The sequence below is a fragment of the Cryptomeria japonica genome, chromosome 1 (assembly GCF_030272615.1).
Source record: "Cryptomeria japonica chromosome 1, Sugi_1.0, whole genome shotgun sequence".
NCBI lineage: Eukaryota > Viridiplantae > Streptophyta > Pinopsida > Cupressales > Cupressaceae > Cryptomeria > Cryptomeria japonica.
In genome coordinates, this window is record NC_081405.1 from 262891879 (window position 1) to 262919185 (window position 27307).

Here is a 27307-nt window from a genome sequence, read left to right on the forward strand (position 1 = left end):
TTCTTAGAATGGCAACGACGCTCCTCATGACCAAACTTTTTACAATAGGCACAAGTAGGTCTCTCCCTCTTTGGTGAATTGTCCCTCTTGGAAGAGGATGAATCTCCTTGTTGTGGAGAAGATGGTGCTTTGTCCTTAGGCTTTGATTGCCATTTCTTCTTGTTTGAGTTGTCCTTTCCTTGATTTCCTTTGTTACCTTGATTTGCCACTAATGCTTGAAACTTAGAAGTCTTAAGAATACCCATGCTTATGAACTTAGTTTGTTCCATCATCAACATTTCGGTGAAAGCATCAAATGTAGGCATTGTGTAGCTTGAACCCATTGTCATCCTATGGGTTTGGAAACTAGAAACAAATGCTGCATATTCTTGTGGAAGTTTGCCCATCAAATTGAAGATCAATTGAGTATCCTTCTTATCAATGCCCCAATTTTGAGTTGTGCCCTCAACTCTTTTGCCTTAGTGACATAATCTTGTATAGTATCAAAGTTCTTGGGATCTAATATGGTGAGATCACTATCAATTTGATATCCCCTAATCTCATCAACTTGACCTCAAGTTTTGAAACTTTTGCCAAGCATCCTGGATTAGAGTACATTTCTCAATATGAAAAATGAGATCCTTTGATACATACTTTCTTAAGGTACCAATTGCCATGATATTTTTAGTGAGCCAATCCAAGTGACCAATAGGATCAACCCTAGGATCAGCGGGAGCAACAATAGTTCCATCAATGTAATGAGTTAGTCATTTTTCCATAAGTTTACTCCATGCATGAATTTTCCAAGTAGCATAATTATGAGGAGTTAAGAGAGGAAACTTAGAAGAACCCATAGCAGCAAAAAGGAAGGAACACAAGAGCACAAAAACACAAGAGACACCCCCCCAAATTCAATCAATCAAAGTACCCCCCCAAAAATGATGATTTTGGCACTTTATATGTAATGCGTGTACAATAGGCTACTTGCAAACAATGGCAAGGTGGACTTCTGATTTTGTTTTACAACTGCCCCAATAGGCTGAGAACTACAATGCAAATGACCAACAAGATAGATCTATATGCAATATAAGCTAAGTCACAAGATATTGCGATTTTTATGGATGAGGTTCGAATTTCAAACTTCTATAAAAGAAATCGAATTTAATCAAATTTCCTCTATAAAGCATTGCTATCCGCCTCTAAACACAGCTCAGCTGGTCGTGGGTATTCGTTGTATATGCTTTGTATCCATTGGGTCATGGGTGTTTGCAACTGTTGGGTCGCCCTCAAATTTTCTCCAATAAGGGTCGCTATTCTGATAATTTATTAGAAGTATACATATATTTAAAAATAAACAAAATTATAGAAGGCGAATTTTATCCGATTTTTTTTTTCGAATTTTTCCCTTGTCGAATTTCATCCGAATTTCATGGCTGTCGAATTCGAATTCGAATTCGAACCTTGTGACTTAGAATACAAGTGCCAAATTGGCCAAAAAAGACCATATGCTGAAAGTACAATTTCTACCTAGAATTGCTGCAAACTGATAGCATATTATGAGAGTAGACAAAAAATTATGCACTTTAAAAAAAAACGGCACCTGAAAAGGAGTTTGTATAAGGCCAAACGGAGTCCCGAAAGTTGCAGAAACAGGGATTGGACAGGTACAGTCACCAAAAACTGATTTTTTTGAAACATCTGTCCATCAAAATCAATAAATAATGCCACCACGAGAAAGTACACAAAATTCTAGCCTATTTCAAAAAAAATTGCACCAAAAAAGGAGAAAAAATGAGCAAGATATGGCCATTTGAAGTTGAACTACAAAATCAAAAAGCTCAATGAAGGGGGCCTGCAAAATTTTTCAGAAAAATGATGACGTCAACAAACTGTGAGCCTAAATTTGACGGCCGTCTAGCTGTCGCAAAAACTTTGCTCCCCTGCTGACTGGGTGTCTGTACCGTACGGACAATTGGGTGGACCAACCGAATTCTTACACGAGTCGTACGGAATGGTACGAAAAATCTCACGTGGCAATATGAGATTAGCTGATGAAACTTACATGTTCGATGAGTTGGCTGTTTGTGGGGTGGTTAGGACATCCGGGTGGCAGAATGATGTCAGCACCTGCGGGAACCGGCCGTGAGTGAGACCCGATGGGCAGGTACTGGAGATGCAGGTCACTGGGAGAAGACCGAAATCGGAGGGTGCCCGACAAGAAGGAGACCCGACGGCCGGTGGAGGATTCACGACTGCCAGTGGATGTTTGTCGACGGCGGTAGACAAGAAGCCGGTGAGCTGTGCACGGCTCTGCAGAGAATTAATGCAACCGAGTACAGGTGTCGGGGGGGGTTAAACCCCCCGTAAATACATAATAATTTATTTTATTTTTTTGAATTTTTTTTTTTCATTACGCCTTTTTCAAATTTTTTAATTTTTATTTTTTCAAAAAAAACTTTTTCAACAAATTTTTTCTGTGGATAATGATATGCAGAAAAATTTTTTTAAAAAAAATTTGAAATCTGTACCGTACGGCCTAAATTGGGCAAAATTTTTCCTCCAAGCCCGAAATTTGACTTTCACCAAAATAGGCCAAATTTATACTCAATTCATGGAAATGGCCACCCGGACGCATTGGCGAGGTCGGATCTGGTCTAGGATGCCTCCAAAAGGTGTTGCTCCTCAGATTTGCCTCTTGACGTCGCAATAATGTCTCTCAAAGACAAATCAATGACGCTCTAATGGCTCTGATACCATGTGAGATTTTGCCAAGATCAAGAGCTCAATGAAATGTACAAATAGAAACAAAATATAAGACAAGAATAAACTGTATTCTCATCAATAGATAAATGATCAATTGATCAATAGTTATTTCATACAATGAAGATGAGCCTGCATATATAGGCAAGGCTATATGGACATGTGAGCACACAAGCATGATATGTGGCTTGATAAGTGTAGCGTCCTAAAATTGCGACACTTGCAATTTCGACTGCATTTGGGTCTTCACGATGGCGATGCAACACGGAACCTGAATGGAGACCCCAAAACTTGCTTATAACATCAAAAACTGCATTTCTCAGCACCCTAGCCTGATCCTCCTTGCACCCTGCTGTCCCTGGAGGTGGGACCATGGCGCCCAGCGCCCTGGTCCCTGGCCCTATTTTTGGGCCCGGTCTCTTTTGGGTCTCGGGTCTTTATGTTTGCAAATTGGAAAATAACATTTCCTGGTCGGCCTAAGGTCGGGAAAATCAGTCTATCAGCCCTAATTGACAAGTATATAAACTACATTTCCCCTCTCAAAAGGAGGAAGGACATATGTGTACAAGACGCGGAAACGATATTCAAACATTCAAGCATTCAAGCATTCAAGCATTTCCTTCAAGCAATTGATCATTCTAAGTCTCCATTCAAGGCTAAGTGTTGCATTCAAGACAAGGATTCAACCATTGAAGAGGAGATCACATATCACATACAACATACAACATACAACAACATCTACACCTTTGCATGTAAGAATACAAACATTCTTACAACAAGGTACTAGTACTTGTTTTACATTACAATCATTTATATTTACAGCAATTTCTCATTTCTTGGTTAATTCCAAAACCGGGGTTTGACCTAAAGGCAAACCCCTCATCCCTAACCCCCCAATCGTCCTCTCTTTTCTGTGTGTAGGTTGCAGGTACGCGGCTGTAATTGAAGATCTGGAATCCTTGTGCAGAGACGAACAGATCCACCTTCGTTTCGCGGATTTTTCGGAAGACCGTGTGCACGCCGGGCGCCATCGTCCCGTCAACTTTCGCTCAAATTTGCAAAACAGCACCGTCTCGACATTTTACTGCTAATTCCAGGTCCGCAGCTTCATATCATATTCCTATCTCTGTTTATAAGTGAATTTTTCCTACTTTACATGCATTCCTAGTTCAATCTTTCTATCTACATTCTTTACAAAAGAGGGTATCCTTGATGTCTTAACCCTTGAAATTCATATAGAATCCAATCTTGCATTGTGTGGGATTGGATCTTGTGGGTTTCAACCCCTCTTTTGAATGTAAAGTCCCTCCTAAGTGAAAACCATCAACCCTAGTGACTCCCCCTTCTCTCTCCTTGGAGTTGGGGAGGGGAGAACGACTAGGGTTCGATTTTTCCGCTTTACATTTTGGTGAACCCGACGTGAACATCCTCATTCTGATTATTCATGGTTAGATCTGAAAATTTTGTTTCCTTAATTACATTTCCATGTTTGATCTTTTGCAAATTTTAGAGGCTAATTGCACAAAAACCCTAAAATTTCTTTTTAGTAATTAAACTTGTGAAATGTTTAATTGTTAACGCTGGTTTCAGATCTACCCTTCTATTATAAATTGTCAATTCATATTTGTGTTTTAATTTTGAAAATTAAGTGATTAAGTGTCAAAACCCTAATTTTTTAAACCTCCTTGATTCAACCTTTGATTGATAATTTCACTGATCAAAACACCTCCAAATCGGCTGTAACTTTGGATTCCGCAATAAAATCACAATATCTTTCATCCCTGAAAATTTGGAAAAAAGTTGCGAGGACCGTGTGCACCCCGAGCGCCATTGTCCCCGACATTTTTTTCGAAATTTCGGGAGCTAGATCTTACTGTATTTTTCTGCTAAAATCGAGAATTTTGGCTGATTTTATCAATTTTAACACCTTCAAAATTAAAGTCAAAGTTGGTCTAGCGATTGCTTGGATTGAGGCTTCTAATCATTCAAAAATTGTTGAAATTGAAATTTGTGTCAAAATTGTGTTTCTTACAGTCCTAAATCTGAAAAGTGTGTTAGTATTCATTCGAAATTTCAGTGCCTTATTCAAATTCTTGCAATTTGTGACTTTTGAAATTAAGTGTTTAATTGCAACAACCTTGATTTCCATTTTCAAAATACGAATTTTGCATGAAATCGAGTCAATTTTTAAATTTCAAAGCTTGCATTGCTTTCAACATTCCCTCTAAAATCATAAAATTCAAAATTTCAGTTTCCCCCCCTTTTTCAAAATTCAAATTTTGCATTTTTCAACAATCTTGGTAGGGTTCAATTTTGAGATTGCAACTTTAATTTGGCCTATCTACAGATCGTAAAATCACTCAATTTTTTCAGATTAGCTTTAAAATCATCATAACTTTCATCCCTGAAAATTTCGAAAAAAGTTGCGAGGACCGTGTGCACCCTGAGCGCCACGGTCCCAGACATTTTTTCCGAAATTTTGGGAAATTGTTCTGATTGTATTTAACAGCTTAAATCTGGGAGATTGGCTGATTTTATTGAAATTTGCTACCTCTAAAATTCAAAATCTTCTCTCTTTCTTTAGTGCATGAGTTTTACAACAATAAGCCCTACTTACACTATTCCCGTTAGACGAAGCCTTAGAATTAAGTCCTTCCAAGGTTTAATTACTGAGGAGATGGAACCTAATTTGAATGGCCTTTTTAACGAGGACATGGGTAATTCCTCTAATCCTCTTAATGATGAAGAAGCTCTCCATGAGGTTTCTGTAGAACAACTTTCAAAATTGGATAACCAATTTGATGATTTTCGACAATGGATGTCTCAAGAATACCCCGATAGTCAAGCTCTTTCATTAATTGAGGGTCTAAAACGTATGGTTCAAAGTGATAAGAATGGAATTGATATTTTGCGTGGTATTGCACACATTGTGGATTCGAATGTGATGCCTATGAAGAGTTGTGCCGAAACTTTGGGTTATACACAACCTCCTACTCAAGTTAATCATTCTATTCCTTTGACAACTTCTATTGCTAGTATTCCTACTTTTACATCAAACATTTTTACATCAAACATAATGACTACTTCAACACAAGACATTCCCCCTATGATCACCAGTCATGGGGGCAATCCTTCTTCTTCAATTAACCCTCTTCCTTCATTCAATCCGACTTCTTCATTCATTCCTTCAATGAGTGTTCCTATTATATCACCACAAATGAACATGACGCAAGGGGGCAATTCGTTTTCCATTCCTCCTTGTAGTGTTCCTCCTGTTCAATCATCTCCTATGACTAACTATCATAGTGTCCCACCACCTTACTCTCTACCTTCTTTCAATAACATAACACCTCCATCACAATCTAACACGTCTAATATGAACTCTTCGACTGAAGCGACCATTAACAATCTTGCACAAACTGTCTCTTCTTTACAGCAACAAATTGCTTCTATGAATCAATCTAAGTTTAGTGTGCCCACATTTGATGTTGCGAGCCCACTTTCTCTTGACATTGTTCGAGCTATTCCCCCTAAACATGTTGAAATTCCGCATTTGGAGCTTTATAATGGTAAGGGTGATCCTCTAACACATGTTAAGACCTTTCAAACAATATGCACTGATTTTGCTTATGACCAAAGGTTGCTTGCAAAACTGTTTACTAGAACATTAAGAGATAAAGCCCTACAATGGTATTGCTCGTTGCCTTCTTATTCTATTTCTTCTTTCGAACAACTTGCAAATGCTTTTATTCAACAATTTCAAAACAATATAAGTCCTAAAGTTACTTTGATTGATTTAATGCATTGCAAACAAGGTGTTAAAGAAAAAGTGACTGATTTCATTGGTAGATATAAGCATTTGTATGCTCAAATTTCTTTTCCAGTGCCTGACAATGATATTCAAAGAATCTTTATTTCTAATTTACAAAAAGATATTAGAGAAAAACTCCTGTTTTCTGAGTTTACTTCTTTCCAACAGTTGTGTGCAACTCTTCACCATTATCAATTGACTGTGAGCCAAATGGAACAAGCAAATCCTATGGCTCCGGGTGATAAGGGTGATAGTAGTCAACAACCATTTGGGAAGTTTAAACCGAACAGAGAGTCCATTAAATTCAATGAAAACATCATCAACAACAATGTGAATGCGGCATCAGGTGTGCCTCCCATTTCTAAGTTTTTCAAGAAAGAAAGAAAGTTTACTCCTTTGAATGAATCATTGCATAGTATTATGAATAAGTTATTGGAACAAAATGTGCTTACTCTTCCTCCTATAAGGCAAATAGATCCTGCAAAGATTAATTCGCCCTATTTTGATAACAAATCTTTTTGTCAATTCCATCGTCATCCTGGGCATGATACTGAAAAATGTTTTGCTTTAAAGGGTAAAATTCAAGATTTGATTGATAATACTACTATCTCTGTTTCTGGAGTGAATGATAAAGGCAATACATCTGTAGCTCCTCCTAACCAAAATCTTCAGATTTTTACTGATCCATTACCTTCTCACACCTCTAATGCGATTGATACTACTGATTCCTCTGTCTCACCTGATGATCTCGTGTCTATGACTCCTAATGTGATTAACTTTGTGGAGCAGCAGAAAATCCCTAAAGAACCTTCCATCACATTTGATTCCAGTGAAACTATCAGGGCACCTGATGGTCCTTTATATATAGTTGCAAAAGTCAAAAATACACCTTGCCGTGGAGTGCTTATTGATCCTTCTTGTATGGTTAATATCATTACTGAAGAATTTCTTTTTACTTTGCAATTGAATCAAGTGATCTATAATGAAACAAATGTGGTTGTGAAATTGTTTGATGCATTTTCTTCTCCTGCAATTGGTTCTATTACATTACCTATTGAGGTCCATAATAAATCTCTTGATGTGAACTTTGCTATTATTCCTTCATCCGAACAATTTCGTGTGAAGCTTGGCTATCCTTGGCTATCTTCCATGAAAGCTATTGCTTCTCCTATTCATAAGTGTTTGAAATTTCCCCATAATGGTGAAGTTGTTACTGTCAATCATAGTCTCTTTAAACCAGCTGAAAGAACTTCTAGCGTTCCTATTGATTACTTTTGGCCTAAACAATTCCAATCTCTTCCTCCGGAAAGTGATCATCTTTTCAAATCTTATCAAAAGTGGAAAAAAGACATGATCCTATCTCTAAGTGAACCTAGAACACCCAAACTTGACATTCCTATCGTTCTTGAGAAGGAAGTTCTTCCCTTGAAAGATAAAACTAATGTCTTTCCTCAAGAAGATTCCCAACCCATCCCTATGGATGTAACTATGCCTATGTCTAATAAACTTTCTAAAGGTAGACCTATACCTCCTCGTCATGATGGGCTTGGTCTCCTTCCTAAACCAAATATTCCTCCCTTATATGGAGCAGTTCCTCCTCCTTCCTCTTATGGACAGAAGAGACCTTTCTCTTCTCCTATTGTTCAACCTAAGAGACCACAACCTAAACACCCAAGTGATAAGGATGAGAACATTCCTCCTCCTCAATCTTCTCAACTTCCTACTAAGACTAGACGAAATCGTTCTGCACGTGAACGCCGACGAAAGCGTCGTCTTAGAGCTCAGGCAGCTGCTTCTCAAACTTTGCAATCCCCGAAAACACCTTCAACTAATACTATTCCATTTTCTCCTCAGCCGACGATTGAGACGAAATCTCCTAAACATAAGATGCATGATGGTCTTGATCCTGTGCGAGTTAAAGATCCTATTTTTATAAATCTTGATGATGATATAGACGAAAATGTTACTCCTATTCATTCTGATAGTGAATATGAATATGTTGATGTTGATAACCATTTATCCAACGAATTTTCTAAAGCACTTATCCTAGCTCCTAGACAAGAACAACGTGGCTCAGAACATGAACATAGCCCTTGTTTGGATCTTGTGATAGCTCCATCTGCTGTGTTGGATGTTCCTCCTCTAGTGTGTTTCCTACCTTCCCGAAATATTGATCAACAAGATCGGGGGGTAGATGACGTGCTAGACTAGTTTCATTAGCATAGCAGATTCTCTCCTCCTCTCTTTTGTCACTTCTTCTATGTGTTATTCTCATTCTTCTATTTGTTGTCCTTGGTGTTGTCTACTTGAGGACGATGCAAAACATTGAGATCTCTTTTGGTCTCTCTCATGTTGACTCAAAAGACACATGTGTTCCCTTCTTCTAGGTGACCTTCCTTGATTGGGGAATGAAGAACAATTACGCATACATACATATGATATACATGAATTATCATACAGCATACTGACCCCGAGGAAAGCGAAGTCACTTTGTGCTTTGTGTCTATTATCCTTGGGCTTATCTCACACTTGGGGGCTAAATCCTTGTGATAACATGCTCCTTTCTCATTTCTTATATGTATCACTACCTTAAAGCAATCACCCCCGGTGAGGCATGTGCGATCGCTTTAACGTAGGGGGGCATACATCCCGTTCATATCTTTTCAAGATACTTGAAAATTTCTTGACAAATTTAGCTTTGCCTTGAAAATTTTTGATATCTTTCTTGCATGACTCATAGTGAGGGAACCTTACTACTAACAGTCATGGTTCTCCCTCGTGATCTTCCCTTTTACTTTGTCAATCGAAGTTGTAAGATCCTTAGTCCACTGGGGGCTTGGTGTATCTTGCCTCCTTGACGTGGTGAAAGTTTTTCAATGTTGTTTCCTTGTACTTTACTGGAAGTATGAACGTACGCTTATACTCCCGCTAAAGTGGGGGCTAAATGTAGCATCCTAAAATTGCGACACTTGCAATTTCGACTGCATTTGGGTTTTCACGATGGCGATGCAACACGGAACCTGAATGGAAACCCCGAAACTTGCTTATAACATCAAAAACTGCATTTCTCAGCACCCTGGCCTGATCCTCCTTGCACCCTGCTGTCCCTGGAGGTGGGACCATGGCGCCCAGCGCCCTGGTCCCTGGCCCTATTTTTGGGCCCGGTCTCTTTTGGGTCTCGGGTCTTTATGTTTGCAAATTGGAAAATAACATTTCCTGGTCGGCCTAAGGTCGGGAAAATCAGTCTATCAGCCCTAATTGACAAGTATATAAACTACATTTCCCCTCTCAAAAGGAGGAAGGACATATGTGTACAAGACGCGGAAACGATATTCAAACATTCAAGCATTCAAGCATTCAAGCATTTCCTTCAAGCAATTGATCATTCTAAGTCTCCATTCAAGGCTAAGTGTTGCATTCAAGACAAGGATTCAACCATTGAAGAGGAGATCACATATCACATACAACATACAACATACAACAACATCTACACCTTTGCATGTAAGAATACAAACATTCTTACAACAAGGTACTAGTACTTGTTTTACATTACAATCATTTATATTTACAGCAATTTCTCATTTCTTGGTTAATTCCAAAACCGGGGTTTGACCTAAAGGCAAACCCCTCATCCCTAACCCCCAATCGTCCTCTCTTTTCTGTGTGTAGGTTGCAGGTACGCGGCTGTAATTGAAGATCTGGAATCCTTGTGCAGAGACGAACAGATCCACCTTCGTTTCGCGGATTTTTCGGAGGACCGTGTGCACGCCGGGCGCCATCGTCCCGTCAACTTTCGCTCAAATTTGCAGAACAGCACCGTCTCGACATTTTACTGCTAATTCCAGGTTCGCAGCTTCATATCATATTCCTATCTCTGTTTATAAGTGAATTTTTCCTACTTTACATGCATTCCTAGTTCAATCTTTCTATCTACATTCTTTACAAAAGAGGGTATCCTTGATGTCTTAACCATTGAAATTCATATAGAATCCAATCTTGCATTGTGTGGGATTGGATCTTGTGGGTTTCAACCCCTCTTTTGAATGTAAAGTCCCTCCTAAGTGAAAACCATCAACCCTAGTGACTCCCCCTTCTCTCTCCTTGGAGTTGGGGAGGGGAGAACGACTAGGGTTCGATTTTTCCGCTTTACAATAAGAAACAAGGGTAGGTAGGAAATAGGTGTGGTAGGTAGGAGAAACAATATAATATTCCACATGAGGTGGATCACCCACCAAAGGTGGAATTATCACTCCATAATAAGTGGATATGATAAAGTAGTAACAAGATCACACCATAAAGGGTGGAAATTCTCCTACACACACTATCCCAATGTGGCACAAACACCCAAGTGTCTCATACCCAAAGTACTATGATATACATGTACCTAAGTAAACTTAAGTAAGGTGTAATAAAATCCAACATGAATAAATATTTACACCAACAATAACATCATAAGAACTTTGAGCTTTACCTTGTTATCTTGTAGTAAGTATATTTGGTGATTTTGTATAAAAATAGCATTATAAAGACTCTGAGCTTTATTTTGATATTTGAGAGAAAGTTGTTTTGGGTTACAAAAGTTATTGTAAAAAGGTTGATAAGATAATAGTGAGCTGAAGACTTTTTGCTTCACCATTATTTTCTCGTCCTGGGAAGCAACGAAAGCCTTTGTGCTTTCATAGAAACATTGCTTCTTTACTTGTAAATCTCATACATATGCCCCTAAGGTTTTTTCTTAGGAATTTTAATGTTATTTAAATTATTATTGCTCTAAACTGTAATATCCTTTTTGAAAAGAGAGAAAATGATAAGCATCTATTCTGAAGAAAGAGAATGAAGATGGTGTAACACCCAAGATTAGAATAGGCTTAGTAGTTAGAATTTTGTTTCAAGAAAGTTAAAGAAATAAGCAAAGGGGGAGCCTTCCTTTATAATTAGGAGAGATTTAAATCTCATACACTGTGGGTGAAACCACAATTTTGTAAACCTCACAAGTTTGCAAAATTTTCAACCAACAAATTCATGCAAGAATACTTAGAGGGTGAGAATAGAGTCCAAACACGGTTATCACAACTGCTACATCTTGAAGAGAAGAGAGACGAATCCTTAGATAACTTTGCAAAACATCAAGGAGTTGTCAAGTGATGGTTTTATAGACAAGCTTAGGTCGAGGCATTCAAAATTTCCAACTTGGTCCTATGTTGGGACAAGGCCCATGAGAAGAGGGGTGAACATGATAAATTTGACAAGCTTTGGAAAGGTCCATACCAGATTTCTGAAATTTTGGGAGAAAATGCATTTATGCTAAAGACATTAACTAGAGAGGATGTTCCATTGCCCGTCAATGGACAATTTCTCAAGCATTACTTCCAACCCTAGGTCTCTTCCCAATAACCTACCTTGTACATAATTAGAATAGGTTTCCTTTGCATCCTATTTTTAGTTTAGATTTGCTTTCATAGGTTAGTGTTGTTTCTAGTTTCTTAGTTTTAGTGTTAGTTTGCTTTGAGTTTGCTATAGGGTTAGTTGGTTTGGTTTAGTTTTAGTTGTGAGGGGTATCCATTTGTGAGAAAGGTGATGTTGTTGAAACACACTCTGACATTCCACTAAGTTATGTTCAGTCCATTTCTTGAATAAATACTTGTGAAGTTCTTTAGAATCCGAGGTTGTTCCCTTCTAATGTTATCATCTAGTTAGGATTTGCACTTAACTCGAAAGGAAATTGCATATTGTATCTTTATACTGAAGTCTCCTAATTACTATATTTTTACACATACTAAGTTACTCCAAGTCATTGTGATTTCTTAGTTGAAGTCGCGACTAATGAAAAATCCAAAATCTTGCTTCAGTGCCACTATTATTCTCAAACCCATGTGAGATTTGCTGCTTACAAACCAAAGTGTGGAAACATGTGAGAAAATACAATTCAAAAGAAAGAATGAATTGAAAAGAAATATCAAAATACTTAGCTTTGGGAGTATAGACATCTCTACAGATACTAAAAGAAAACTTGCCGGAAGTAGAGCAATCTCCGTGAGATTACAGAGATAACCTCTTCTGGCCTATAGACACTGTTGGCAATGAGGCTCTATCCAGGATGCTTTTGGAGTCAGGATAATTCACATAGCTAGTCGCGGTGGATTCTATGAGTCATAGTTGTCTTGTAAGTTAGAATTAATGCATTTGCGCACACATGGGTAATCAATGACTAAGTGCCTTCATACAATTTGGGATTTTCTTACCTTTTAAGTATGCTCTCTAATTTTTTAATGTGTTAGGGGGAGTCAACCAAAGATTTTGGGTTCGGAATGAGTTTTGTTATTGAAATGTTCGAGAACATTTCTCCAGTGGAGTCGCTAGATGTTGTGACCTTTCTAAACATCGCCCCATTGCAAATGGGGACCCCTTCTTTTGCTAGTAGTCTTTGGTGTCTTAGGTAGTTTTGCAACAATCGTGTCTCTCATGAGGCTAGTTTAGAGCTCACTCAGCTTTAGTGCTTAAGTGATAGATAGCAGTCAATAGCTTCGCTAAGAGATAATTCATAGTGCGTCCCACGGGCTTAGTCATGAGATAAGTTTTATGAATGATGAGCAACTCTCAAGCAAGTAAAGGGCTTCAAGTACCGAGTGACGAAGAAAGAATCGATCAAGACCTAGGTGGATGAAGAATGGATGTCAAAGAAATTACGAGTGTGGATGAAAATAAAGAATTCTATGAGGTGGGGAAATCCACGACTTGGAGGTCTTGAGGGCTAGGTCGAGTAGGAGTTGCACTATCAATGTTATCCATCAAGATAGGTGAGAGCTGAAATGAACAAGTTTATCCATGACTTCGTGAACAAATGCAAACACTTACCCATCACTTCCCAAAATCCAAGACTTGAGGAGAGGTGTGTGAAGTATCCATGAGTTGCCGAAATCCACAACTTGAGTGAAGTCATGAGATGATCAACCTTCTAAGGGTTGGGTGAAAGACATAAGTTTGGTGACTTAAATTCTTAGAATGGTCTTGTTATCACAAAAGCTTGCACCCTTGCTAAGCTATCAACTCAACAACCTTGTGAAACATGGAAACAACCCCGAAGTGTGGGACCTTGCGCAAGGGGGTTGAATCTCCGGAGAAGGCCGGCTTCCTTCTCAATCCAGGTGTTGAACCAACACAACACTTCAAAACTAACTACTAAGCCTATCCTAACAACTTGCAGAGGTAAAAGGAAGAGAGAATTGCTTGAAATAAAAGGAGGTGATGCACCAAGAAGAGATTGTTTCTCTCCCTACCAAGATGACACAAAGAATTGAGTGAAACACCCAGGAAATGCACAACTTCAATTGTATAAGTGATCCCAATACGTGTGTGGAGGTTAGAATTTGCTAAGTGTCAAGAGGGGAGAAGGATTCCCACAAGTCACACTCAGAAAATAAGCTAACACAGCATACATGTGAAAGAAAATCACAAACATACACTTATAATGGAGGTAAGAACACATACACAACATGCATAAGTTGAAAGAAGGCAAGAATGGTGATCTTCAATTAATTCGAGGTCAAAAGCCAATCTTACAGTTGCATAAATGCAAAAGATTACAAGTCTTCAAGAGAAGAGAAGAGCATAAGAAAGCTCATGGCAGCAGGGAGAGAACCCTTTACAATGAGGCTTAAAAGCCATTATATAGAAAAATGGGTTACAATGGTGATCATGACCTCTGCATGCCAGTCTGGAAGTGCAGGGAAGTGCATGCACCTGACTTGTACATGCAAGCAACCTAGCCATACCTCCAAAGGCAATTCTGAGGAAGATAGATTGACTAACCTTCCAAAGTCAGTCATGACATAAGTCACCAAGCATGGCCCCGTACCTCCCTTGATGGAAATCCTACCAAAAACACTTAATGCACCCTTGTGGCTCCACAAAAGAAAGTGTACAAGTCACCAAGCTGTTGGAGCATTAAAAGCCTTGAGTGTCGATCACGCCATCTGGAAGTGTCGCTAGTCAGAAGGAGGCCCGGACTCCCGAAGTGAGGAAGACAAGGGAAGAACTTTGGAACCTCGGGGTTCTGGAGTTCCGGGATAGAGAGAGAAGGCAAAAAGGGAAGGAACTTCGGAACCTCAGGGTTCCGATGTTCTGGGGAGAAGAAGGAAGAAGGGGAAGGAGGGAAGTTCCGGGCAAGGCAAGGGAAGGGAACTTCGGAACCTCGGGGTTCCAGAGTTTCGGGAACTGCGCAAAGGAACTTCGGAACCTCGGGATTCCGGAGTTCCGAGAAGGGAAAGGACTAAAGAGAGAAGGGGAACTTCGGAACCTCAAGGTTCTGGAGTTCCAGAGAGAAAGGAGAAAAGGGACAAGGAACTTCGGAACCTCGAGGTTCCGGAGTTCCAGGCAAAAGGAGAGAAAGGCTAAGGAGAGGAGGGGCTAAGCTAGGGAAGGAACTTCGGACCCTCGGGGTTCCGAAATTCCGGAGGAATCGGAGAAAAGATGAGGGAAGGAAGGGAACATCGGAACCTTGGGGTTCCGGAGAAGGAAAGAAAGCGGCTAAGGCAAAGAACTTCGAAACATCGGGGTTCTAGAGTTCCGGGGAAGAAGAAAAAGGCCAAGGGAGGAACTTCCTCTGGTCAAGGCAACACTTCACACTTCAACATTCTTCTCTCCTTGATCAACTGGGGCCGTGCTGGTCCATGGAACATATCTCTGATCGATTTTCACTGATGGACCAAGGGTGTCATAAAATGACAACAGGTCTCATCAAAGGAGAGATCGCCTTCAATTAACCTTGCAACAACTTCCTCTAGTTGGTGAAATCAATGAGTTCAAGAAGTGATCTTGAGGTATAGAAAGCGATTTGTCCATGAGTTTTCAAAATCCATGACCTCAAGAAATCCACGCCCAGGCTTTGAGAGTGAGGTAGAGTGAAGGTTGTGCTATCAAATTCGTCGTTAAATATTTCAAAAATTGCAAACAAAGTATCTTTGATGGGGAAGGATAGAAAGAGTTGAAGTGATCAATTTAATCCATGAATTGAGGGGAGGAAATTAAGTTTTTTCCATGATGTCAAGGAATCCACGACCTCCTATTTTCCATGCCTAAAAGAAATCTGCAACTTGAAGGTGGAGGATTAAAATTTATCTTTGACAACATCCACGACCCTCCTAAATCCACGCCTAGTCTAAATCCACGACTTTCATAGGCTACTTAAGGTGTGTGCTAGAGAGGGAAAGGTTGCGTTGGTTCAAATTTCAAACAAGGTTGGCCCTATTTATAAGAAAAGTCGCCACTTTCAAAACAAGAAATGAAATGAACAAGGTTGACTTTCCTTGGAAAATGAAACGTTTCAAAAGGGGTAATATGAGAAGTTGACCTCTTAGAGAATAAGGTGAAAGCAATTCATTTTAACATCATCTCAAAGCAAATTTTAATCCCAAGCAGATCTGAAGTGAGTTTTTTCATCGGCATTCCTTTTGTTTGAAGGTGAATCCCATGTCATTTCAGCGAATTTGATCACCTGCCAAGGAGAATTTCAGCGAATTCCAAGAAAGCATACAACACTTAGGCGAATTCAACTCTCAATAGGAGCGAATTTTTGAGTAGAGACAGACCTGGAAACATCATTCATTAGGCTGGAACTCTAACTACAGGCCCAAGCGACATTATTTCAGGCCCTCATAGTGCGAATTTGGCATATAATTATCAATCAAAGCTTAGAAAGGTCTGATTTCTTGCGATTTGTGGAGCTATTTCATTAATTTAAAGACCTGATTTAGTCCGCACGAGTAGCGGAGTTGGCTTGGGCCGTGGGTTTGCTCCCCATTGGTCTCGGGTTCGCCCGATGTACGTGGGTTGCGGGCGGCTGCGTACATCCTAGAGGACTAGTCTCGCCTTAGCTTGCTCCTTCCTGTCCCCAACTTGGCAGTAAGTAAGTCCAAGGTAAGGCAAGTTGGGTGTCGGGTTGGGTCGCGGGGATACCTCTAGAGTAAAATAAAATAAAAAAATTAAAGACCTGATTTAGGTCAACTTCTGTAAGTGCAGGTTTGGATCAGACATGTAGGTTTTTGAACATTAAGGTTGCCTTAGGTGTAATGTTCCCAGTTGGGGATTGGATTATTAGGCGTCCAAGTCCTGCAAACAAACGTTAGTATACAAACAATATGAAAGGTAATTAAACATATATATATTTATTTGCGCAATTATACAAGAAAGACTGCGATATGTTATTCTACATATTTAACAATTAATGCTAAACTAATTTATTGTTATCTATAAAAAGGATACAATACTTAGTTGGACCTTGCCTGGATTGACCCAACCCTCTATTGAGAAACATTTCTCAGTTAGGAGCAGTCCAAGATGTCGTCCTCCTAAGGTCTCTATTTGGGATCTCTATTAATGAGTGAAGTCATTAATGCTCTCAAGCTTGGCAGAGATCCCACCCCTGCTCAAGCCTCTCTGGCTCTAACATATGCATATGATTAATCTCTACGATATATATATTGTCTCTAAGAGATTCCCTATGAATCTCTCTCTGGATTCCCCTTGGAATCGGGGCATTCAACTTTGCTCTAAAATGCCTCAATGATTCCTAGCTCTGTAAATTTCCTCTGAAGCAATCTCTATTTCCTCTGTTTTAATTCTGAGTGTATCTCTACAATCTTATGGTAATTTGTTTTTTTAACGTCACTAATATATTGCTATTATAATATAATCTTGAATGTATCTCTGTTTCTAGAAATGTTATTTCAATTCTGGGTGCATCTCTATGATGCTAATTTTGAATGTATCTTTGTTATTTATCGGCTATTCTATTTAAGTCTATCTTGCAGTATGATTTGAATCCTACGGCATTATTTATGAAATATTTACTATGGTTTAGGGTGAACCAATTACCGATTACTTGCTGGAGGTGTATCCTGGATATGCTGGGTACGCTTCCCTCCTTCCACGATTTTGCTTCCAATGTGGCTATCCTTCTTCGTATCCCCCTCCTTGCTCAACGCAACCCCGTGGTCTTATGTATTTGGCTTGGTTCCCGTCAAGGGGCGTGACTCCTGTGCGTGACTAATATATATTTTGCCTATATTAGTTTAATCCTTTCGTGACTTAAGGTTTCTCTTTTGTTTTTTTTAATTTAATTCATTATTGGCTCCAACGCTATCCTTAACATTATTGGTTTATCCTTAATAAATTAGGGTTCACTTTCTTATTTATTTGTTTCATCATTATTAATTAATATTTACCAAGATTTATCCTTTATTTATTAATTATTATTTGTCCCTCATGTTATTTGTAGCATTTGATTAAAAGGTGATATATACATAAAAAATGAATAATAATTAAATAATAATTAATTATTATTTGTCCCTCATGTTATTTGTAGCATTTGATTAAAACGTGATATATATATAAAAATTGAATAATAATTAAATAATAATTAATAATTATTTATTTATTAATAATTAAAATTGTTGTGTATTTGACAAGAATAAGGTATCAGGATATCATATTTACATTAATCGGGATTCATTGCAGGCGATTCATTTCTAGGCCTTCAATTATTGAATTTAGTTTCTATTGTTGTTGAAATTGCATTAAATCACGATCAAGTAAAATCTGAATCTAATAAAGGGTGAGGGTATGAATTTGAGGCTGAAATCAGAGTAATTTATTAGATTTTATGTCAACTATCAGATTTCCAGAATCAAACTATTCTCTTTGCTACTGAGTTTCCATATTTTTCACCTTAAGTATCCTTTCAATATTGTAACTTAAGCCATTGAACTTGCCGGAGATAGATGGCAGCCCCAAAGACCAGGAGTATCTAGGCAAACGCAAATCAAGGAGGATTCAAAAGGCATGCTTCCAGAATTGAGTATCGTTTCACAATGGGTGAATGTTGCAGACATCAATCTTGGGAAGTTCAACATGGAGAAGTTCTGAGGACCGCTCTACAAGAGCAATTTATCTGGTGTGTCAAGGAAGATGATCAAGAATGACATAGTACAAGCAGCTGGCTTTGCTAAGGCTATTCAATGCAATGAGCTAATAGGTGAGTGTGCAAGGCACTGCAACACTGAGTCAAGGCAAATAGTGGCTCCGGATGGCAAGATATTGGCGTAACTATCAGAGGCAGCCATCAATGAAGCATTCAATATACCTAAATACAACAATATGATCTACAAAAACAAGGAGGGAGCACAAATGATATATGACGAAGACCTCAAGAAATGATTGGAAATCAACAACAAGTATTGGATATCCAAGCCTAGATCATATCACTCCAAGATGCCCAAGAGACTCCACCAATTGATGGAAACCCAATCTTCCATGAGGAGTGGATTCACAGAGAGTTCACCAATTGAACTTATTTGCAGAGTTTGGAAATTAATAATGGAGATATTTGATAGATTTGAAGTATTTTGATTGGAAGCTTATAGGAGGTTCGAAATCTTCATCTTGTTTAATGGATTTCCTTGGCAAGGCATGAATAAGAATGCATAACAATTGTATTGATCATATGAGTCAACCCCTCTGCTAAAGCAAATCGATCTGCAGTTATAATACTATTCACAATGATCAAGAAAACGTTATCTGGAGCTATTGCATATCATCACCGGCATAGGTTCAATCATTAAATGAGGCAGACTGGGGACAAGGCACGCTAGTGTTTCATTGGCTCTTAACTTGGGACAACAGGGGTGAGAAGATGACATGATCTCTAGACCCACACAACAAGGAAAAGCAGAATGACATTACCTGAGCATTACAATGGGATCTTTGAACAGGTATTTCTTCTGAGAAGGCAGATTTTGAGATGTATGATCAAGGCTAAGGAAATTGCAGCTCCCAGGTGCAAACAATGCCATTATAATTTCTCTTATTACATACCATTTCTAGTTCCTTGTTGTTTGTCAAAAATAGTGAAAAGACTGCAAAGTGTATGATAGAATTCTTTGGTAATAAAATGATTGATTCTGAAGGTTATATTCCACTAGTGTTTGATCAAATGTTCTCAGCAATGATGTTTTGTAAGGAAGCTTCAGTTCAGTTCAGTTTAGTAAGAGTACTTTGCTGTCGAAGGAAGTCGGAGAGATGTTTGATGTAACATTTTTTAAGAATCCTTGGTTGTTTATGAGTGTTGTGGCCATACAAGTGTTCGATTAAATGCCTAGCTTTGTGTTTTGTAACTAAATTTGGAATCAAAATTAGTGAGGATTCTTACAAATGGCCAAACTTATAGTTGCAAAAATGCAAGAAAATATACATATCGTCAAGGGAATTGAAAGAGCTAGCTCAAGCTAGCAGGGAGAGAACCTTTTACAGTGAGGCTTAACAACCTATTTATAGAAAATTGGTCATAGAGAAGAAACTAATGGTCAAAGAGGGGAGACCCCGACTCTGGCGTGTACAGGAGAACGTCAGTCTGGGAAGTGGCTAGGTCTAACAGGAGTGTGCGTGCAAGAAACAAGGCCATACCTTGATAAGGCAAACCCAAGAAGAAAAGTACTTCTAGAAGGTGGATTGCTTGACAATCCAAGGTTGGAGTACGTAGACCTTACATGAATCCCATCAAGCAACCATAAATAGGCATGGCCTTGGACTCCACTTGATGGTAACCAACAAAATACAATAAATGTGCCCCTATAGCTCCATGAATAAACATAGACAAGTTGCAAGAGTTGGTGAAGCATTAAGATCCTTGAGTGTTGATAACGCCATATGGAAGTGTTGTTGGTCATTGGAGATCGGACGTTGGGCCTTTGGGTAAACATTGCTAAGGATGAGGAGTCGGGGACCTTGAAGTCCAAAAGACTTGAGGAATGAAAGGGAGTTAAGAGAAGGTTATCGGGTTTCAAGGTTCGGGGAGACAGGCTAACTCTTACCAAAAAGGTAAGGGTTAGATTGGTTCCCCAAATCCTAAAATCCAACAAGGAAGGGAATTTCAAATTTTAGGGTTCGAGGAATTGGTCTAATGTGTTTACCAAAAGGGTAAGGGTTAGACTGGTTCCTTGAATCCCGAAATCCGACAAGGAAGGGAATTTTGGATTTCGGGGTTCAAGGAAACTATCTGAGTCTCGCCAAAAGGGTAAGGGTTAGATTGGTTCCTTGAATCTTGAAATCTGATAGGAAGGGAATTTTGGATTTCGGGGTTTGGGGGAAACAGTCTAATTCTTACCAAAAGGGTGAGGGTTAGACTAGTTCTCCAAATCCCAAAATTCGACATCCTTTGATGGAAGGAGAGTTGGTCATCGGAACCCGAGGTACTGAAGGCAAGATGCAAGGATGAAGGGGGAAGGCCCAAAGTTGGCCTCATGATGAAAGAACACTTGAGCATTTTCTTGATTCCCTAACTTGGAGCTTGATCAACTAGGGCAGAATTGGTCCATAGAACATATCTCCGATTGGTTCTCATTGATGGACCAAGGGTGCCATAAAATGACAACATTACTATAAATAGATGCTCTCTCCAAAAATATTTGAGAATGTACTAGAAGCCAAAATTCACTTTGGAAAATGTTATCGGAGTCCTTCAGACCAACAAAACTCACTGCCAAACACAAGCATCCCTTTTGACAAGGTTGGTAAGCACCAAGAAGCCCGAAGCTAACTGGAATGCTGTAGTGACCGAAAATGGGACATTACAATATATTAGTGTTTGCAGTGTGTTTCAGTTTGTATCAAACCTGATTTGACAATGTGACAACAGTATCAGAGTGTTATCAGACCTGCATCAGCCCCTTACATCATCCTTATAAGGTATTCTTCAGTTGGGTACATGATTTATTGTTTATCAATGTTAATTGTCCTTATTCTAGATATTGCAGTAATCTGATTTTATAATCAAAACTTTATATCAATTTAATAACAGTAGTTTACTTCATCAATTCTTAATTTTTAATACATTTCAATTAATCCTTTAAACCTTGAATAATAGTACCACCAACGCCTTTCTTTGTATGCATTTCATATGTCAGAGTGGATTGGTTTATTACCAATCACCATAAGATTTCATTCAGCTTGTTTTGGCATTGAAGAAGTTGGCATTATCAACCAACTTGGTTTGAGTCAAGCTTAGACATTGTGCCAATGGCTTACGGTGCATGAATACAATCTGCCTAAGAGGTTTTGATTCAGTTGACTCTACTGCTTTCATATTCTGGTTGGCTTGCTGCCATATCATTTGTACTTGCATCCATTTTAGAATAGTTGTGTGGTCGGAACCACTGTATGCACTCACGTTGCCCACTTTGGAATTTGTATAAAGACATTGCATATTCCTCTTTATATTGCAAAAGGAAAAAGCAGCATGGGTTGTTACAGCCTATGAAAGACTTACAGGAGAAGCAAAAACAAATATTCTTAGAAGTATTTCTAAGGATAAAAGGAATGCGGTTGGAAGAAATGGAAACTCATGTAGTCGTTTTGTAATATGAAGATGCAGTGCAGGTTGTCCAATAGTAAGTGAAGATCCTTGTTTGTCTATAAGAGTGTGCTGGAATGAATATTAAAGTTCCCATTTGCTGAAGTTTTTTCTACTCCATAGGAATTCTCTGACTCTCAACATAAATTCTTCTATTTCATTTGTGAAACTTGATTAATTAAGTTCATGTTATTATTTCTGTAGTTATTTTACAGTTTACCTTAAACAGAAAGTTAAGAAGTGTTGATTTCTGCTTCATACATTTTTTTTCATCTATCTATTTTAACAGAAATATGTGATGAATTTAGCTAATACCTAGAATAACCAATTACAGATCAACTCCAAAAGCACATGTTAAAAATAGCCATACTGACTTAGACTAGATATGTAAAGTTGTTCTATGCATTATGTGAAATGATATCAATGGAAAATGCCGAGTCCCTTTGGCTCCATTATTTGCAAATGACACAATTTGCAAGAGGATTGCATCCTTATAGTCTGCATGTATAAAATGAAATGCTGTTTGATACTACTGTCAACTAAGGGTTCAAAACTTCAACATATTAAATTATTTTTTGGATGCATTTGAGAAATCATGCTCATTTTCCATATCAAAATATATTTCGAAAAAGAAGGGAATTTCACAGCACTCTCCTCTTAAGATCGAATGCCATACAGCGTTATTCATGAATTGAGTCTAAATTTTCTTATAGTTTGGCTATATATTAGATTGTAATCATTTACGTATCATTGATTTTTATTAATTTATTTTTGAAAATAGTTGATAAGACTCAAGTGGAATGCTAATGGGTAGAGGAGGTCATTCAAATTCTCATACAGTCAAAATAGCAAACTAGCTAGTTTGGAAAATGTTTTTAGAAAGCTATTTAAATTTGAAAAAATGAACCAGATTTATTATCTCCTTTATACTCTTAATGTAATTTGTATTTTCTTTTGAATAGGTCTGCTTTGTCCTCCTATAAACCAGGTTGCTGGACACTATGCTGAAGGTATTGAAAAAATGCTTCGTTTCATTAATTAGAGGCAGCCTTTTGACTGAAGCATCCTCTATTCACTTTAATGTACAAAGTCTGTGTTCCTGACTGAGTTTAATATACTCTTGTATCTAAAGTCACACAATCTGTTAATCTTGTATACATCAATATCGATGATTGGTTTTGGTCATAAGTGGCCCACTAAAAGTACATCCTTTTGGTTCTGGTTAAAATACGTTGTTGGCTTAATAAGTTGAGAGACTTCATTTTAGTTCGAAATCTGGACTCGATCTTCCACAACAAAGTAGATGTCATTTTTGAAAAGTTTTTCTCTTGGATACTGGATACACCTTTTGTACCCTTAGTGCTTCATATTTAAATATATGAGAGAAACATGGTAATATACAATTGTCTAAAATTATTGGAGATATTGAGGGTTGTCTTTGGGCTCTATGTGGCATATACATAAATTTCTAGAATCAAATTCAAGTATCGGCATTTGTACCTATTGGATATCTCCCTTTTCATCTCCAAGCATATTCCAAACATGAGTAGGTTTGCAAAAACAAAAGCTATTTACTTTTCTCATTTATTCATCACATTTCATCTTTAGTCAGCCTCTGTTGTTTGATTCAAACATTAAAAAACACTAATTAGTTAAGATAAAAACAAATTTTTAGTCACAAGTCTTTCCTCTTTTTGATTTCAATTTTTCCAAATTTTTCTTTACCACACTCTTCTAGTATCAGCTTAAATACAGTGGAGGTAAAAGGATGAGAATAACACCATCTTCTCCAATATTTTCATCCCCTAGCAGGTCACTAAATCTGCCATTATGTTTCCTGTTCTCCTGAATGTGTTGGTGTGAGATATTGAATTTCTTGATTCCCATCTTAATTTCTTGAATGATATTTTTTGTTTTCCAGTCAATGCCTTGCTCATTTATGATCGCTTCAATAATTAATGTTGAGTCACAATCCACCTTAAGTTTCTGCCTTTTGCATTCCTTATCTAGACCAATTCCTTCTTATTGAGACATTGATTCCATATTTTTTTATTGTATTTGTTCCCAAGTGAATCAGAAAAATTAACAGAGGCTGTCCATCTTCATCTCTAAAAATTCCTCCCACTCTTGCTAATCCTAGTTTTCCTTTCATGGTTACATCAAAATTGAGTTTAACCCTTTTAAAGGGGTTTTTTTCCAACATCTTTATGCATTTTCAGTTTATTGTGACCAAACCCTTTAGTAGTGATGCAAAGCAAACCACAAAATACACTCCCACAATCTTCCTTGGCTTGGGGCAAACTTCCACAGGGGAGTTCTTTCTCCCTACTCACCTACTCAAGTACTCTAGAGGGATTTCCCACTCAAGGATAGGTTCCCTGACATTTTGAAACCCTTACAAGGCATAGATTCAATCAATGGTTGATTCCCAGCCAACTTACCATCTGCACTCTTCACAAGCTCTTAAGAGCCTTCTCAAGCCTACTAGGTTATCACAAGGCTTCAAGGACACAACAAACACTCCATGGATCCAAGACCTCCACTCTCCATTGAGACACCTTTGGAACAAATAGAAATCATAATGACAAACCAACAATGACTCCTAACTGAATTTGACTCCCACAACCCTTTTGATACCAACCTGACTCTTGTAATGAGGATGAGTTGTTTGGTGAACAAATGCACACCTAAGGTCCTTAAGCCCTAGAATCCTTTGAGATTTATTAGGAAGACATTATACATGTTTGACACACCTTAACATTGGCTTTTACAACACTGAAAGGCTTCACAAAGTCATTATCGCAGCATATCGGTGACTGGTAACTAGGACTGTGATCATGAAGACAGTGGTGACAGTCATATGCACATGGCTTACCTTCTCTTCTTAAATCCTTCAACACTTCTAGAGATTGTTTAGGGTCTCCCTACTCCCTTCTCAAACATAAATCACAGGGCAATCACCCCCCCTTGACTTTGGTAATCAAACATTCTCCAATTCATTGGTTATTTTGTAGCAGCCAAGCACTGTCTAGGGACAGTCATAAAGTTCTCGATGATTTGGCCTACCCAAGGGCCATAATATCTTGTGAAGGGTCTGCACTAATCCTCTGCACCACTCACTACCTTCCTTTAGCCTTTCAAGGTCCAACTTTTCACTCACACCACCCATGCACCATTAATTTGCTGTCTTTACCAGACTGAGACACAAAAATCAGGCTTTGTGTCACTCCTAGCACATGCCATGAACATCGTAGAGCTGTGCAAGGAAAAAGAAATGAAAATACATATTTACAAGGATCATCCCATCCAAGTATGAGTTTTTAATGATGGGATGACAAAAAATACATTATTTTAATGCCACTGGATACCCTAGCAAGGGTTTGTGACGGTTTTTAGAAAAGCTATGATAACTTGCTCAAACCAAAATGGAATTGAATGAAACTAAAGGAAAAAGCTCAAGGATTCATTGTTCTCTCATGCACAATAGGTTTAGAATACCCACAAGAAGAATTTCACAATGAACAATGATGGAAAACAGACTGTAACGTCCAAAGAACAGTGAAAAATGCACGGAAAAACTCAGAATTTTATTGATTTTTCTTCATTACATCATCCAACCCCCATCTTGGTCGAGGATAGGGCTATTTAAATGGCTTCCAAGCCTCCTAAAATGGCTATAACTGTATTTCAAATCTTACCTAACAAGATTTATTAAATGACTAATGTTGTTCCTCAAAGTTGCATTGACAACTTTTGTCAATAATGACAATTTTTAACCAAAACTGACCATGCACCTAAATTAAGACCCTTATGACCTCAAACTATTAGAAATAGATTCAAGGAGGCCCAAAAGACCTTCAAACATGATTGAACACTTCGTTTGTCATCTTGGTACACATTTGCACTATATTGACAATTTTGACAATTTTTTGTCAACATAACTCCCATAGAACTCAAAACACTACATAATGGTCTTAAGGACCCTGATTTCATCAAGAATGGTCTTCCATGACATTATTTGTGACAAAAACATAAACATAAACATACTAAAGACCCTATGCTTATACCATATTGAACTCAAAATGACCTTCTGTGCTAGGTGCTCCTGCACCAAGTAGTTATCTTAATTATCTTTCATCATTTTAGAATTTCCTCATCTTTCTTAGATGGCTTATTTGGTTTGAAATTTGAAATACTGTACCCTGCTCCATATCCTCAACACTGGATTTTTCATCCCTCCAAAAGTTCAGGAGTTCTTTTCCAATTGTATTTTCCAAGTTATAGTGGTTAGAGTTAGAGTCCAAATTGCCTTCAAAATCCCATGTTGAAGACTTCTTGGTCACTTCTCACATACACTCTCTTACTAATTTCGAGTCAGCTATTCCTACTTTTGTTTATTGTAAATAATATTTCTTAAATCTCACATGCCATCTTACAATGTATGGTTTACATATTTGAGTTGCCTTTGCTTTAAGGATATCCTGAAGGGGCTTGAAATTAACTATGGGCGAGAGCATTGTCTGTTAGTGTTTTATTTGAAATTGCTAACCATAGAAAGGAATTTTCCTTTGGAAGTTCATGTTTGAAACACACATTATAGCTTGGAAGTGCCCTCCTTACCATTCAAATTTTGGAAATAGATCTCCATATGCTTCTTTAATTGAAATGTCTCATGATTTGGTTTTGTCTGCTATAAGCTCATCGCTTCTCACATTTGATGGAAGATAATTTTGAATTTTTTTTCAAAATAACAATATTTCTCTATTAAAATGTTGGGCCCATTGCAGATGCTTTTATTTTCTTACCCTTCTAAATATTGCAACAGTTTTTATTCTTGAATCCCAAGTCTTTCATACAAATTTAAAGTTTAATCTTTTCATTTTGGGTTGAACCGATTCTCTCCCAGCATCATCCCAAAATGAAACCTTGTCATCCTCCATTGAATTCTATCTCAAGTCCTCTTTAATGAAAATTACACATCTTCTCGAAACATTTTATGCTTGATGACCATATGGAAGAGACTTTAAAGTGAATTGTCTTTAAGTATCTTGGCTGCCCAAATACTGCCTCCCAATCAACCTGTTCTAAAGTATGTCCTTTTCTTTATATGCTATCCATATCATCTTTTCTCTCAAAGCTACATAGATGTTCTTTATTGATATCAAACCCAAATCCTCTTTTTGTTTTGGTTTGCATGTTTTTCGCAGTTTACCAAGGGATGCATTTATATAGTTCCATTCAGTGAAAATTCTTTGTAATCTTGTGACAGCTTCAAATATTTTATATCATGTATTTTGCAACTGCTTGTAGATGTTGTAATGAACTGAATTCTTCTTTCTTACATCAGCATGTCT

The 27307-nt window shown here is 38.0% G+C and overlaps 1 protein-coding gene across 3 annotated transcripts in view; it reads left to right on the forward strand.

Moving 5' to 3' along the window:
• LOC131873922 (inositol polyphosphate multikinase alpha-like) overlaps positions 1-27307 on the forward strand; it is a 233511-nt gene that overhangs the window by 113045 nt on the left and 93159 nt on the right. For all 3 annotated transcript variants that reach the window (XM_059217098.1, XM_059217095.1, XM_059217097.1), the window contains one exon: positions 22916-22963. In XM_059217098.1, coding sequence (XP_059073081.1) covers positions 22916-22963 — 48 coding nt within the window. The remainder of the gene's footprint in view (positions 1-22915; positions 22964-27307) is intronic.